The 16147-nt window shown below is 37.8% G+C and overlaps 2 protein-coding genes across 7 annotated transcripts in view; both read right to left on the bottom strand.

Annotated features, from left to right (window-relative positions):
* The window catches only part of Ccdc138 (coiled-coil domain containing 138), a 43697-nt gene extending 41398 nt beyond the window's left edge, over positions 1–2299 (bottom strand). The window contains exons 1-2 of one of the 4 annotated variants that reach the window (XM_069988653.1): positions 2165–2299; positions 405–462 (exon numbers count right to left, since the gene is read on the bottom strand). In XM_069988653.1, the coding sequence (XP_069844754.1) occupies positions 405–462; positions 2165–2257 (151 nt within the window). In that variant the 5' untranslated portion in view covers positions 2258–2299. Of the gene's footprint in view, positions 1–404; positions 463–648; positions 727–1778; positions 1816–2164 lie in introns of those variants that run through there. The other 3 variants (XM_069988651.1, XM_069988654.1, XM_069988652.1) reach the window with 3 other exon arrangements.
* Positions 2300–4791: 2492 nt separating this feature from the next.
* Positions 4792–16147, bottom strand: part of Rgpd4 (RANBP2 like and GRIP domain containing 4) — a 61699-nt gene continuing 50343 nt past the window's right edge. For all 3 annotated transcript variants that reach the window (XM_069988647.1, XM_069988650.1, XM_069988649.1), the window contains 6 exons: positions 12717–12921; positions 11518–11619; positions 8626–8771; positions 6352–6625; positions 5689–6023; positions 4792–5308 (listed from right to left, as the gene is read on the bottom strand). In XM_069988647.1, the coding sequence (XP_069844748.1) occupies positions 5003–5308; positions 5689–6023; positions 6352–6625; positions 8626–8771; positions 11518–11619; positions 12717–12921 (1368 nt within the window). In that variant the 3' untranslated portion in view covers positions 4792–5002. The remainder of the gene's footprint in view (positions 5309–5688; positions 6024–6351; positions 6626–8625; positions 8772–11517; positions 11620–12716; positions 12922–16147) is intronic.

The following is a 16147-nucleotide window of genomic DNA, read 5'->3' as shown; positions in this document are numbered from 1 at the left end:
TAAACTTACAATTATCTTGATCAATCCCTGTTAGTTTTCTTTACTCAATATATTACAATTTTTAACACCTTCAAAAGCAGACATTATCAGTTGTAGATGTAACTCAGTAGTAGAGACTACTCATGCCTAACATTAGTGATGCTTTGAGTTTGAACCCCAGCCTTGGTATAGGGATGGAAGGGAAGCTAGATATATTGCAATTGAAAAGCCAACATACATAAGAAAATAAAAGACTTATTAACTTTGATTTTTAAAGATATCGTACACATTTATTTCCAAAATCTTGATTGCTATTATCTTATTATTACCAGATTGAAAACAGTACCAGAAGTCTATCACTAACCACATCCAAAAAAAATCTTTTGCCTCAAACTAACTTTGTTAAAAACACTCATATCTCTTACCTGGGGAGATCAGAGATCTTCTCTTATATTTAGCCTGATCAAAATTTGAAAAGTCATGCTAAAAAATGAGAGAGAGAGAGACAGAGAGAGAGAGGGGTTATATGAAAGAATGAATTTATTCTCTCAAAATATTTTCCACAAATTATACATTACAAAGGTTAACGTACAGACATATAGTAGACATCCCCATACCAAGCGGTCACTATGAAAAACACCAATAGCAAAGCAAGCCAACATTATATACCTTTTGATTCATCAGAGCAATCCAAACTTCACTATATTGTATTCCTACCAAAAATGATAACCAGCCAGGCTTCAGTGGCTCACATCTGTAGTCCTAGCTGCTCAGAAGGCTGAGATCTGAGGATAGAGGTTCAAAGCCAGCCTTGGTGGTAAGTTGGAGAAATTTTTATCTCCCAATTAACCACAAAAAAGCTGGAAGTGGAGCTATGGTTCAAGTGGCAGATCATCAGTTAGCTTTGAGCCAAAAAAGCTAAGGGATAGGGCTGGGAAGGTGGCTCAGTGGTGGAGCGCTTACCTTGCAAGCCGGAGGCCCTGGGTTCAATTCCTCAGCACCACATAAGCAAAAAGAAAAAAGCCGGAAGTGGCACTGTGGCTTGAGTGGTAGAGTGCTAGCCTTGAGCTGAAGAGCTGAGGGACAGCACCCAGGCCCAGAGTTCAAGCCCCACGACCGGACCAAAAAAAAAAAAAAAAAAGCTAAGGGATAGCACCTGAGCCCGATTTCAAGCTGCTGTATACATACATACACACACATACACACAAAATAATGAGAGTCAATAAAGAGTAACCCATCAGAAAAATCTGAGGGCTACTCTAATAAATCATCTTAAAATTCACAAAAGATTTTTGTTATGTAAAACAAAGACTGAAGTTCTGTTGTAGTAAAGGCTGCAAGAGAACCAAATGAAATGTTTATTCTTGGAATTTTTTTACCTGCACCAATTTTTAAAAAATGTACCAGTACTTGGGCTTGAACTCGGGCCTGAGTGCTGCCTCTTAGCTTTTTCGCTATAAGATAGTGCTCTACCACTTGAGCCGCAGCTGATTTTTTTTTTTTTGGGAGGGGGGGGTTGGCTAATTGGAGATAATAGTCTCATGGACTTTCTTGCCTTGGCTGGCTGTGAACTGTGACCTCGGATCTCAGCATCCTTAGTAGCTAGGATTACAGGCGTGAGCCACCAGCACCCCACCAAAATGTTTTCTGAAAAGAACCATAATTGAGATAATTAGTATAATTTGAACATGACCTTTAGAGTACTGTACCAATAAAAGGTTTCCTGGAAATGTATTAGAATATATATAATATCTGTTAGAAGATATATTAGAATGCCCTTATTCCTAAGACAAACTTACTTATGTAGGAGCAAAGGAGCCAGTTTAAATTACCCTCAGAGGGCAAAATATGTGGATGCAGTGAAGCCGGTAAGGCAAATGAGGCAAGATATTAACTGGCAAATCCAAGGGATGGCGAGAAAAATTCGAGCTACTCAATCTTCTCTAAGTTGGTAATTACTTCAAAATCAAAGCCTCCTGTTTTCCGTGCTTCGCTGGTATCACTCAACACTACTTTCGTGGTAAGCCCCCGAAAGTTTATGGTGATGGAATTTTCCCGAGGGAAAGCAAGGTAAGCAGCACCCGGCCCGTGAGGACAGGCCCAGAGAGCGCCTGGGAGCCCATGAGGGCCGCGGCGAAGTCTTCACAGCAACCACCCCCGACGCGAAGACCACCTTTAGTCTCACCTCGCTGGAACACTTGCCCCGAAGTCCGTACTGGCTTTTGAGACGCTCAACAACTAAATCTTGTCCAGGCGGCTTGACTAGCCTCGGCTCCATAGCACGCCGGTGCAGCGGCGGTCTCCAGGGGAACTGCTTTCAAACGCGCTACACGTCGCGGAGGGGCGGGGCTAGCGCAACGCGGTGCGTCAAGGCGCACCGGCCACACCCTCCAGGGGGCGGGGACAGCCGAGCGGCCGTGCGTGGCGGCGTCAGGACCCCCTCAGTGGTTTACGCTCCAACCGGAAGGGGTTGGAACTCGCGCGTTGCATTACCAGTCAGCTGATTCCGCGGCCAACTGGGTGCGTTTACTGAGTGTCCACTCTTTCCCCCCTGCGGATGACTTCATAAGTGACCATTGCCTTTCCGTCTCCCCGGGCCGGCGCCAACCCCCAGCAGTTGGGTTGGCAGCTGCACGCCCGAGGGGCCGGGATTGGTGCCACCGGAAGACAGGATTGGAACCCAACTGCAGCATGCTGGCCCAAGAGCCGAGCTACCAAGTAGCTTTGGTGTGCTTTTTGCCACAAAAATTGCCTGTTAATTCCTTGCCGTTTCCAAAAGTGGTGTAAAGGGGTACTTAAAAGTATTAGAAATTCAACGGCTTGAGAAAACATCCACTTTGTTTTTAAAGGGAAGCTTTCCTCAGCAACAACAGTGCCCAGATGTCTATATAGCATATCAACCTAAAAACTTGAAGAGACTAAGGGGAACGGTTGTTCAAACACTTTAATATCTTTGATTCATACATTTTACATTTGTGTAACCCCTTTTCTGAGTTCCCTGTACTAACAACTAAATTGTCTGGATTATTTTTTAAATATACAAATGTCCTAATTTTATTACGAGATCACTACTTTAGCAGGAGGATGGATAGCAAAGGTTCTACCTAAAATTTAATCAGTACAGTGCTTTTTGCTGTAAAGTATTACTTAAAATCCATAAACAGTGAATTACTTTATCTTTAAGCAGATTTTAATGAAACAATATAAAATCCAGCCAGTTTGAAAAAAATACATTATCAATGTTAGGTATATACCATGTTAGCAATTAACAAACATCACAAAGTTGTTTCCTGAAACGTGACACAAAGATGTTCCTATAAATGCTTCAAGCTGCTTTTAATCATCTTTGGAATACTCATACCAGAAAAGTCAGTTTACACATCACACCTCATCAAATTTTTGGCTAAAGTTTTTAAAGCTTTTTAATTAATAAATTTAATAATTTAGGATAGCATAAAATCTGTAAAACATCTCTTAAAAAACATTTGCTTTTACTTAGAATTTATTCTAAAATCATAATGGTATTAACCATCTCAGCTGAAGTGTACATTACAATTTTTACATCCATTTATATTACATAGGTTTCCAAAGAAGACAGTTCTAAACACTAAATGTGCATATATGCAATCCACCATTCTCTGAGGTTCAAGTAGTTCCACAGATACGTTTGGGAGTAGTTACTTCAGGAATCTAGGCTTTGTGGCTAAGATGATTTACCAAAGGTATTCCATCACTAGTTGCACAGACCACACATTATACTGTCTCACTGGTAGTTGAACAGATAACTCACTAAACTCTATTTTCAAATCAGCATTAAAAAGGAATTATCCTCATTGGCTTTCCTCACTACACAAAATGAGCTATTTTCACTGGAAAGAATAAAAGGGAGTCGATACCCATGATTGCAATATAGAAATTTTTGTGCTGTCTAGATTCTTTGCACTTCTACATTGGGAATGCCAATGAGAATATCCTCTTTAATTTGCCTAACTTTTGACACAGTCATTTCCAAATACATTTTTGGGGTTTATCAAACGTGAAAATTATGTGGTCAATGTTTAGTGACCTTCTTTTAACTGTCCTCCTTACTTTATGCATAGTACTACTAGAATGAACAGACTAGATGCACAAATATTTTTTTAAAATATCATAGTTGTTATCAATTATCACTTTATTTTTGCTACAAAATTCACCAGAAAAAGGTACTGCAACAATCTAATATAATGCAAATCTTTTAACCAAAGAATGTGGTATAGACCTTGTAAAAATATTCATACTTTATCACAATAACTAGGGAAAAATTCAGTTCTGTTATCAGAACCAAGCTGAAGTTTCTGAGGTAGTAGAGACAGATGACAGTAAAATATAAAACAAAAAAATTAAAATGTAAAAATCAATACCTTCAAGAGAGCACAGGAAGCTACATGTTTTAAGAAAAGAGGAAATTCTATTTAAAAGTTAATTTGTACCTATACAGGAGGCATAAAGATTACAGAAGAGCACTTTGGTTAACTCTCTACCTTCTGTGACTCTACCCATTTATAAATGAGTCTCTATGCACAAATGAGCACACCAATAGTTAAGATTACCAAATATATTTCAGATCTAAAATAAAATTATCCGAGTTATGGTCCCTTTATTCAAATGGTAGGTATATTCATGCAGGAAGTCCCAGTATCTTAAAAAGGAATTAAAATTGCATATATCATATTTCTTCAATAGTCTGGGAAGGTCTATTGCTTTTAACAAGATTAGTATTATCCGTTTTAATACAATTGTGTCAGGAGTACATAAACACAAGTACACCTGAAATACACCAGTGTTTGAACTTTTATTTCACACCATGCAAGGTCAATTATAACACATTAAAAAGTGACAACAGCTATAAGCTGCAATTTTACATTTATACACTGGAAACGTCCATTTTCAAAAGCTGAACATAATTACCATATTTTTTTAACAGTTAAGCTTCAATTCAACTGCTTATACAGATAAAATTTACTATGAAAAGCAATGATTTTTTTTATAGCTGTCCACATTCTGTGATACTAATTCTTCCACTAACAGACCCTTTGGGAGAACCAAACGATTCGATCTTTTTTACAACATCCATGCCATCTTTAACAAACCCAAATACTACATGCTTAAAGTCCAAATGTTCTGCTTTCTTCAGTGTTATAAAAAATTGAGAATTATTGGTATCCCGGCCTCTATTAGCCATGGAAAGTAAGCCAGGACCAGTGTGTTTCACGTCAAAGTTTTCATCTTCAAATTTATCTCCATAAATGGACTTTCCTCCAGTTCCATCATGTTTGGTGATATCTCCCCCCTGGTGGGGAAAAAAAAAAGAAGATTTCAAGTAATAAGAATCCATAGTAAAATATTTATACACAAAAAAAAGCATCACTATGGGATAAATTCCAAACATCTGAATTTTTTGTACAAATACAATTTGGTAACTAAAATATTTGTTTTCTAAAGGTAAAAAATAAAAAGACCCAGTCTCTAGCAACCTTCAATTATTAGAAATGTGAATCCTTCCAGTTTTAACAAAGGATATAGTTGAGTACCAATGCTAAGTGTTTGATAAGAAAGCTAAAGAAATTTTTTTTTTAAAGGCCAGAATGAGATCAAGAAGAAACAGTGAAATTTGCCAATTTAGTGTAACTCTTTCAGGCTTTAAAACTGTGATACATAGTTTATACTTACTTGGCAAACAAAATCTGGAATTACTCTGTGAAAAATGGAATTCTTGAAACCAAAGCCCTTCTCTCCAGTGCACAGTGCTCTGAAGTTCTCAGCAGTTAGAGGAACAATGTTTGAAAATAATTCCATGGTTATACGGCCTAGAGGTTCACCATCCACACAAACATCAAAAAATACCACAGGATTGGTCTCCTTTGATAACTCTGCTGCCAGTGATACTTGTCCTTTCTGAAGTTTCAATAAATTCTGTTGACATTCTTCAAACTTTTTCTTAAAGCACTCAGCCATTTCTTTTGTTTTAAATCTCACTGCAAGCTGTTCTATTTTTGCTTCTCCATCTATTGAAAGAAAAACAACCTTAATATCAAAATCATTTATAATGTTTTTGTAAAAGATTTTAGAAAACTTCAAAAGAAAAGAAATGAAAGGGGCGGGGGAAGTTGGCTCAGTGGTAGAGTGCTTGCCTTGCTTGAGGCTCTGGGTTTAATTCCTTAACACCACATAAGCAGAAAAAGCCAGAAGGGCCTTATGGCTCAACTGGTAGAGCACTAGCCTTGAGCTGAAGAGCTGGGACAGCTCCCAGGCACAGAGTTCAGGCCCCATAACTGACAAAAAAAAAAAAAACGAAAAGAAATAAGAAAATAACATTTGAGAGTAGAAACTCACCAGCATAATCTGAAGCAGTCCAAACTAAAGCATTATTTGAAACATTTAAAGGTTTTAATTCCATTGTTTTGGTAATAAAATGGTTTGCACACACTTTAAAGACTTGGTCTCTTCTCATCAGGATCCGGTAATAATTCTTCATTGTATGCCAAAGAATCTTTATGTCTCCTACGCCACGTTCTTTCCATTGAATAACATCTCTATCCCACCTATAAAGTTTGGCTCTTTCTTTAAATAAAATTTCTTCATCTTCTTCTCCAGATTTGACTTCTACCTATGAAAACCAATAGGATTACCTATAAATTGGTATTTATAATATTCAAATCCCATATTTTTAACCTATTTTCTTTATAATAAAGCTAACAAGTTGTATAGTATTGTAGGAGATTATCCCAGAACTAGAAATATAGTTGATTTGGTTGAAGCAGTTAAGCTCTGCTTTGTCATTAAGTATTTGTTTTTATTATGTAGTAAGTATATTTTGCCTGCCTCCTTTCCAGGTTAGATGAGGCTTCAAAAGTAGTGGTTCATTTTTTTGTTTTGCCTTTGACAGTACTGGAATTTGGAACCTACATTTTCTAGGGAGGTAATCTTACCACTTCAACCACACCCCTAAAAGCACATTGTTAATTTTTTTGCATTGTTTTTCAGCTAGGTTCTCAAATACTTGTCAAACGCCAACCTCAAACTAAATCCTACCTATGAACCCTTCGGAAGCTGGAATCACCAGTGTGTGTGCCATTATGTAGGCTTGCAGCTAAGATTGGGTCAGGCCAACTTTTTGTCAGTAATACTCTATTAGTATTATTCTCTCAATCTCTGTTTCCTCAGTAGCTAGGATTACAACTCAAGTTACTCTAACTGGTCTAGTACTGATTCTCAAAGTGAAATATCAACTATAAATTAAAATTTTAAAAGGATAATTTTCCTTGCCTAGGAATTTTGCAAATTGACTTATGGCCTCAGAATTATATTATACAAACAAAACATATCCTAACAGGATATAAAAATGTTTCTTCTGCCAGGCACTGGTGGCTCACATATTTAATCCTAGCTATTCAGGAGGCAGAGATCTGAGAATCATGGTTCAAAACTAGCCTGGGTAAGAAAATCCATGAGAGGGCTGGGAAGGTGGCTCAGTGGTAGAGCGCTTGCCTTGCATGCATGAGGCCCTGGGTTCAATTCCTCAGCACCACATAAGCAAAAAAAAAAAAAAAAAAAAAAAAAAAAAGCCGGAAGTGGCGCTGTGGCTCAAGTGGTAGAGTGCTAACCTTAAGCTGAAGAGCTGAGGGACAGCACCCAGGCCCAGAGTTCAGGCCCCACGACCGGACAAAAAAAAAAAAAAAAAAAAATAAGAAAAGAAAATCCATGAGATTCTTACCTCCAATTAACCACCAAAAAAAGCCAGAAGTAGAGCTGTGGCTCAGTTAGTACAACACTAGCCTTGAGCCAGAGACAGCCCCCAAGCCCTGGATTAAGCCCGAGGAACAGCCCAAAAAAACAAACAAAAAAACAAAAACAAAAACAAAAACAAAAAAACACAAGCCGGGCGCTGGTGGCTCACGCCTGTAATCCTAGCTATTCAGGAGGCTGAGATCTGAGGATCGCGGTTCAAAGCCAGCCTGGGCAGGAGAGACCGTGAGACACCTATCTCCAATAAACCACCAGAAAACCGGAAGTGGCGCTGAAGCTCAAGTGGTAGAGTGCTCGCCTTGAGCTGAAGAGCTGAGGGACAGCATCCAGGCCCAGAGTTCAAGCCCCATGGCCGACAAAAAAAAAAAAAAAAAAAAAAACACCTTCAAGACAAGGTTAAGGGTGCAGCTGTGTAGAATGCAGGCATAACATGCACAAAGTCCTAGGTTTAACTCCCAGCATCAAACACAAACACATTTAAAGTAATATATAATTAAGGCTGGAATCTTACAAATAGGGCTTCCAGGGCTGGGAAGGTGGCTCAGTGGTAGAGTGCTTGCCTTGCATGCATGAGGCCCTGGGTTCGATTCCTCAGCACCACATAAGCAAAAAGAAAAAAAAGCCGGAAGTGGTGCTGTGGCTCAAGTGGTAGAGCGCTAGCCTTGAGCTGAAGAGCTGAGGACAGTGCCCAGGCCCAGAGTTCAGGCCCCACGACCAGACCCAAAAATAAACAAATAGGGCTTCCATTTCAAATTATAAATATTCAGAAAGAAATGCAGACAATAAACATAAGCCAGAGCACATTTTAAACTCCAACCTGAAAATAAGCGTTTTAATGCAATTTTCAATACTTAACAATACCTCTGGTAGTGAGACTATTGGCTCAAAATGGATGTCTTCGTTATGAACAACTTCTTCATCACTACCATCCTCATCTTCAATACCTTTCCCTCTTGTCTGTGTTCCGAACACAGTTGCTCCAGTATTTGCCCACTGGAAATTTTTATCTGTTGAATAAATTAGAGTATTTAAGGATGGAATCTATGGTCTTAGATAACTTTCAACATTCAAAGTGGAATTGTGTCAATTTTAACTCCTATATATAGGAGCAAAATTGAAAAGGATTTATAAAATTCAAAAGGACTTATAAAATTCAATCTATGAATATTTTTTTTTAGCAAATGCAATCTATGAGTATTTACCATACAACAAATCCAGAGAAAATCAATCAAAGCTACAAAAATGTACAAACAAAACTGAGAAGTAATCAAATCAAAAGCTGCTTCACTGAACGGCTAAGTATATCTTCAAAAGTCCCTAATGAACCTGAAGAACAAAACAAAAAAAACAAGTAAATTTAAAAGAGCTTGGTGAGGACTCTGAAGGTGGTTCAGTGGAAGAGTGCTTGCCTCTCATGCAAGAGAGGCCCTGGGTTTGATTCCTCAGCACTACATAAGCAGAAAAGGCCAGAAGTGGTGCTGTGGCTCAAGTGGTAGAGCGCTAGCCTTGAGCTGAAGAGCTAAGGGGCAGCGCCCAGGCCAGAGTTCAGGCCCCATAACCGCCCCCCCCCCAAAAAAAAGAGCTTGGTGAATAATCTCCCTAGTAAAGAAAAGTGGTGCTGAGGAGAGACTGCAATGGGTAAAGATTGTTAAGGCAAGGCACCTGCCGCACTGGTTAATTTTGATTATCAATTTGATTGAATTAAGAGATACTTAGATTAGTAAAAAGTATACCTATGAGTGTGGCTAGTTGATGGACAATTAGATCACAAGAGCTCTGATCTAGTGAACAAAAGGATTAATCCCTTCAAGGAGTCATACTATGGTGGCATTTATAAGGAGGTGGTAAGAGACTGAAGATGAGGCCTTGATAGAGAAATGAGGCCATGGGATGTTTTGGCAACTATATCTTGTTCTAGCTCCTTCTGTCTGCCTGTCCACCATAATGTAAATTAAACTGTTTTGCTTTATCATGCCCTTCCCCACCATTATTACAGACAAGATCTTATGAGACTATGAGATAAAATAAGTCCTTGCTCCCTTAAGTTGCTTATGTCAAGAATTTGGGCAGAATAACACAAAAGCCTAACACAACTCCCTGTAATAGTTGAGTCTTTTGGACTTCATACTTTAGTGTATAAGTCTGATATAGTAATTGGGATACTCACAGGAACAATAAGCACAGCAGTTTTCCTTTGGCATTTTTTTAAACCAAATAAACACATAACTGTTGTTGTCTGTATCTGTTCATTTACTACCTTTGATCACAAGGTATTGTGAAAGTTAAAGCAAAAATAAAAAACTTGATATAAGTGAAACCATCAACTATACCATGGCGTAACACTTAAAAGTTATTTCTTAATGTTTAATTTGTTACCATAAGTAGCAAGAACTGTAAAACTTGTAAATATGAAGCCAGGTGCCAGTGGCTTATGTCTGTAATGCTAGCTACCAAGGAGGTTGTAATCTAAGGATCACAATTAAAAGCCAGCTGGGCCAGAAAGTCCATGAAGACTCCTATCTCCAATTAACTACCAAAAAGCAATAGTTATGGCTCACATGGTGGAGCACTAGCCTTGAGCAGAAAAGCTCAGGAACAGTGCCCAGGCCCTGTGTTCAAGCCGTCAGACCAGCACCCAAAAGAAAAAAAAAAAAAAAAACCTTGTAAATATGTGACAGCAACAGGAATTTAAATGGTTTGAAGACTGCCCAGGCTGAAAAGTCCGTCCATGAGACTTTTCCAATTAACCACCAAAACCCAGAAGTGGAGCTATGGCTTAAGTGACAAAGCACCAGCTTTGAGCGATAAGCAACAGCATAATGCTCGGAGTCTAAGCTCAGTACTGGTACAAAAAAATACTATGAGAAAACAATGGAGGGGGTAACAATGTTCAAGAGGAAGTGTACTCATTGCCTCACTCATGTAACTGTAACCCTCTGTATGGTTTCTATACAATAAAAAAATTAAAAAAATAAAATAAAAACCTAACATTGCAAAAAAAAATACTATGAGAATATATAACAAACAGCTTTATGCTTCTACACTTGAAACAAGAAAACAATGATTATTTCTATATTTCTTTCTTTTCTTTTTTTTTTTTTTTTTTTTTTTTTACTTTTTGGGTCCTGTCGTGGGGCCTGAACTCTGGGCCTGGGTGCTGTCCCTCAGCTCTTCAGCTCAAGGCTAGCACTCTACCACTTGAGCCACAGTGCCACTTCCGGCTTTTTTCTTTTTGCTTATGTGGTGCTGAGGAATCGAACCCAGGGCCTCATGCATGCAAGACAAGTGCTCTACCACTGAGCCACCTTCCCAGCTCCTATTTCTATATTTCTTCTTAAATAAGTGTAATCCAAAATGGATTAAAAGTAGAAGCACCATTGATCAAGAAGATGTATCAGTTGTATCATTACTTTAATAAAACAATGTATATTCAAAAATCTTAAAATATTAGCAAATCAGACTACAAGTAGATATAGCTAAAAGAACAAAGCTACCAAATCAAGGTTACTCTGAAACTCAAAAGTAGATCTGCAATTCAGGATGGAATGGACTATCACATAATTTAGTATTCCACATTAAATTATGAGACAATTCCTATAGTTATATTTTTTAGTAACAGGATATAGAAGCACTTCATTATTAAAAAACTAATGAAGTGGCATTTTGCTTATAGTCAAAACACTGTAAAAAGGACTCCTATCAGTTGCACTTGATTTCTAAAATGATCATTAAAATTTTTCCTCCAGATCTTACCTTTAGAACCAAAAGCAAAATCCCCAGAATTACTGGAAGCCAAGTCCGCAAATGACAGCCCTGTACTATTTCCAAATCCAAATGAAACTGTTTTGCTTTCCACTGGCAAAAGAAAAAGAATTTACTATGTCTACAAATTTCAATTCACAATAATTAAGATATATTGAACATCAAAGCTTTATCCAGAACCAAAAAGAAAAGGAGGACTTTTCTATACTACAGGGTGATGAAGGGTAGCATCTATATTCTGGTTAAGTGACAAAACACATCCAATTCTGAAATTTTAAGAAACATTACTTTGACAGAAACTACTCCTCCTCAAAATACTGTAATGCCAAAAGCATGACAAATAGCAATGAGGAGTAATCTATACAAAAATGGGATAGACGTATGTAGATCCCATTTTAAACCAAACCTTATTCCCTAAAACAAATAATCAGAGGCAAGATCTTAGGAAACATCTCTGTAAAAAGATTTAGTGTTCCATACTATATATAAGCTTATAAAACCAAATATACCATTTAAACTAGGCCATCACATGTAGGGAGTCTTGTCTGAATTTTACCACTGTCTTTCAAATTCTCTACTTAAAAATTAATGTAAGTACAGATTTAAAGATACTTTCCTCTTCTAGCATATTAAAGTCTATAAAGGGTCTAAACTTTCAGAAGTTTAGGACTTCTGAAAAATAATGTACACAATATAGTGGTATTAAGCAATACAATTTAAAGATACTTCCTACACTTCAGAAACAGTAATTCTAAATATTATTTACTATAATTGAAGAGTTAAAATAAGCTTTGAGGCATTGAAAAGACACAAAATTTTTAAACCTCTAGTATACTGACTCTCACAAATAACTAAAAAAAACTATACTTGAGTGGTGATATAATAAGTAAATTTCAAACAGTTGTCAAGTAAAAACCATACACACAAAAAATTACTGTGTAACCAAATTTGCTCAGATATAGGTCAGAATCCCAATGTTTTATATTCCTGCCATCACAAATCTAACAGTTAAAAATGTTGACTGTCTTTGACAACAAAGTATGCTAGCAATTATGATTAATATATTTTGCTTCTTTATGGCACCTCAAAATTTGTTTTCAAGTGAGTTTAGAATCCACCTTTAAAAGTCTGATATCTCAAACAGACAGACATACCTCATCCAATGTATGATATAAACATATCAGTTTTACCTTCACTTGTAGGTTTTAGATCAGTTTCCTTTGCAGTAGATAAATCTACAGGCTTATTGGCAGTCCCAGAAGAAGCAGGTGGTAAGCTAGTAAGTTTGATGGCGGAATCAGGTTCTTCAGACTTACACAAAAATGGTGCAGTCACTTCAGTTCCACCTGTGTACACATTATCAGCTATGTCAGTTATTTCCTCACTCTGGGATTTCTGCAAAGAACAAAATATTATGTCATTTAATAATGATCTACAAAAAGGGCTGTAGAACCTATTTCAAAAAACAAACAAAGACGTAAATCAGGTACTGGTAACTCAGACCTTTAATATTAGCTATTTAGGGAGCTAAGAACAGGAAGATCATGGTTTAAGGCCAGCCTGGGCAGAAAAGTTCTAGAGACTCCTCTAACCTAGAACTGAGTACGGTGGAGAGTACATGACATCTTAAGCTACACTGATGGCTACGAATGGAAGGATCACAGTGCCAGGCCAGCCTGGGTAGAAAAGACTACCTCTTCATCTAGAAAGCTAGAAGCAGCAGCACTATCAGCAATAATGAGCCTTTTAAAGTAGATGGTTCAAGACTCAGGCCTGGATAGGAAGAGCCTTACCCACAAGTGAAAAACAGGACTAGAGGTGTGAATCAGCCACAAAGCAACATAGCAAGCATGGGACCCTGAGTTTAAACACCAGTACCAACACACACACACACAAAATTTTTTTAAGAAAACTGAGGATTCAGACTTTGAATGATTACTATACTTCACCTTATCTACTCCCAAACCTACAACTAGATACTTGTGCTGAAACATACACAGAAACTCTAGGAAGCCTCAAAGTAGATGTACTTAGGAGTATCAAGACCAGAGAGACAATTTGGTGGTGGAATCCATGGTGGGAACTTTTTTCCCTATCCTGTATTTCAAGCCTGGGTGTTTAGTAGATTAATGAACTAGAATTACCAATGGTACCAATAAAAAATTAAAGAAAAAAAAAGCCAACTTTTTTAGCCAGATGAGAAAACAACAATCTAAAGTACAAGCTTGAGGACAGATTTTAAGACTGCTGTCATAGCTGTTGGATCACAAGTACTCAAAATTGATCAAAACACTTCTACTACAATAGTCTGTTCATGAGTATATAACATCTGAACAGATAAATCTATTTACTGTGGTGAGTAGACAGATTTTAGAATGACTTGCCATCCTGACCCTTTTTTAGCTGCAATACCAATGAAGTAATTCCACTGTCATTATGATTGTCTAAAGAATTTAAGGTTAAGAGTGCTCTAAAATTGTAACTACTAGGCATTCTTCATATCCCTTTTGGTAATTATCTAAATGTGTAATTTTCTGAAAATATTACAGCTAAGCCCAAAATTAATATTCCAGAAATGGAATAAAACCATTAAGTATGCTAACAATTATGATTAATATATTTTGCTTCTTTATGGCACCTCAAAATTTGTTTTCAAGTGAGGTTAGAATCCACCTTTAAAAGTCTGATTATCTCAAACAGACAGACATCAAGTAATGTTATATTTAAGACAGACACATTGATTCATATCCAGTGTTCATTATGAATTATTTTACATGTTTTTAGCAATATTCAAACCTAACATAAATGGCCTAAATTATTATGTTAAGACTCTTATATGAAATTAACTAGCAAAAAGTCAGAACTGGAGGAGTTGCTCAAGTGGTGGAGCACCAGCCAGGAGGGAAAAAGCTGAGCCAAAGTGAGAAACCCTGAATTTAAGAAATACAAAGCAAGAGAGAGACAGAAAGGGGAGAGCAAGCAGAGTCCAAACTCATCAGGAAGAAAAAAATGGGACGCTGGGAAAGAGTAAAAAAAAGCACTCAAGACACAAACTAAGCCTGAAAATGTAAAAAGTGCAAAACAACAACAACAACAACAACAAAAAAAAAACCCTTGCTTTTGCTAGGCCCACAGATTATCTCAAAGTAGGAGAAAGCCTGGCACCATGGCCTCCATTTTGTATGCCTCTGGTCTAAGCTATTTCCTCTGCAGTCACTTTGCAATCACCTTGATCCTGGGAAAGTTAGAATTGATCAATAACCATTTTATGACAAGGAACTTGATCTGCCCCGAGCAAGACTTTACCTCAAAAATTACCAAAGCCAAAAGGGGCTGGATATGACTCAAGTGGTACAGTATCTGCCTAATAAACACTAAGCTGTGTTCCAACCCCAGTACTGTGAAAAGAAAAGGTGGATGGGGGGGGAGGGGAAGAAAGGGAAAAAGGAATAGAAACTGGAAGGAGGGGAGCAAAGGCAAAAAGGAAATAGTAGGGAGAAGAAATCAATAAAACTTAAACTGGGAGAAAAATCAACACAGATTAATAACAAAATCAATGACAAAACCTATTTCAATGAGGGAAAGAGCAAGAGTAAGGGGGAGTCGAATCATTGTCAGGCATTGGTGATCTGTGCCAGTATATTCCATCTGAAAGACAACTGGTAAAAAGTAAGATTGTAGGCATGGCTCAAGTGGTAGAGCACCAGCCTAACAAAAACATGGTGCTGAGTTCAAGCCCTATTACCCTCTCCCACAGAGAAAGAACTGTTAAACCTTTAATCAGATAAAATCAGTAAACAGCAGAAAAGAATGGGATATTTCAGTACTAAGCTTATACAAAAGACTAATAAAGGATTATAAAAACATTGTTTTGACAATTCCTTCAGAGTCACAAATTATAGTACTCTATTACAACCATCTACTTATTGTACTTTAAAAATTCTAAAAGAACTCAAGACTTACACAGTTCCACTGGTGAGAATTACCAATCACTTAAGAAGAAACACAATGTTACAGCAGCAGACTGTTAGGTCTGCCCAGGAGAAAAATGGCCCCTTCCCTAGAAGCCTCTACCCAGCATTCGTAATCCAGGTAACTGGCATACTTGGGGGCAGTGGAGGTCCTCCAGGCTCTGAGGTTTTAACTGGGGCCACACTTCCTCCCTGCCTTCTCCCTGTATATCAATCTCCATCATCAGTTCTGCCTGGCCCCCTTGCAGCCTTGCCCTCTCCCCTTTTCTTTCCCTTTCCCTGCATCCCTCGTACTCCTCTCCATCTAGTGCAGGAGGCAGTATGCTCTTCCTCCAATAAACTCTTTTTCTGCCTAAACCATGTGACAGTCTCCTTTCAGCTGAAATTTTGTATACAGACCAGCTAAGATCAAGACCACTTTAGAAAGGATAAAGTTTACTGGCAACAACCTGCATCAGGCAAGTGCCATAAAGTAGTTCAGAGAAACCCTGGTTTTTATGTAAACTGGTTACATACATATACAGACACACACAAAGTGTGTGTGCATGCCCCCCCGCCAAGAAGTCATTAATCAGAAAGTCAACAGTCAGGCAGGGATGACATCAATTACAGGCCAGGTGTGTAATTTCAAAATTACCTCATGGACTTTT

The sequence above is a fragment of the Dipodomys merriami genome, unplaced genomic scaffold (assembly GCF_024711535.1).
Source record: "Dipodomys merriami isolate MVZ:Mamm:240054 unplaced genomic scaffold, mDipMer1.0.p SCAF_36, whole genome shotgun sequence".
NCBI lineage: Eukaryota > Metazoa > Chordata > Mammalia > Rodentia > Heteromyidae > Dipodomys > Dipodomys merriami.
The sequence above is the reverse complement of the archived record's forward strand: the minus strand, read 5'-3'. Positions and strand labels throughout refer to the sequence as shown.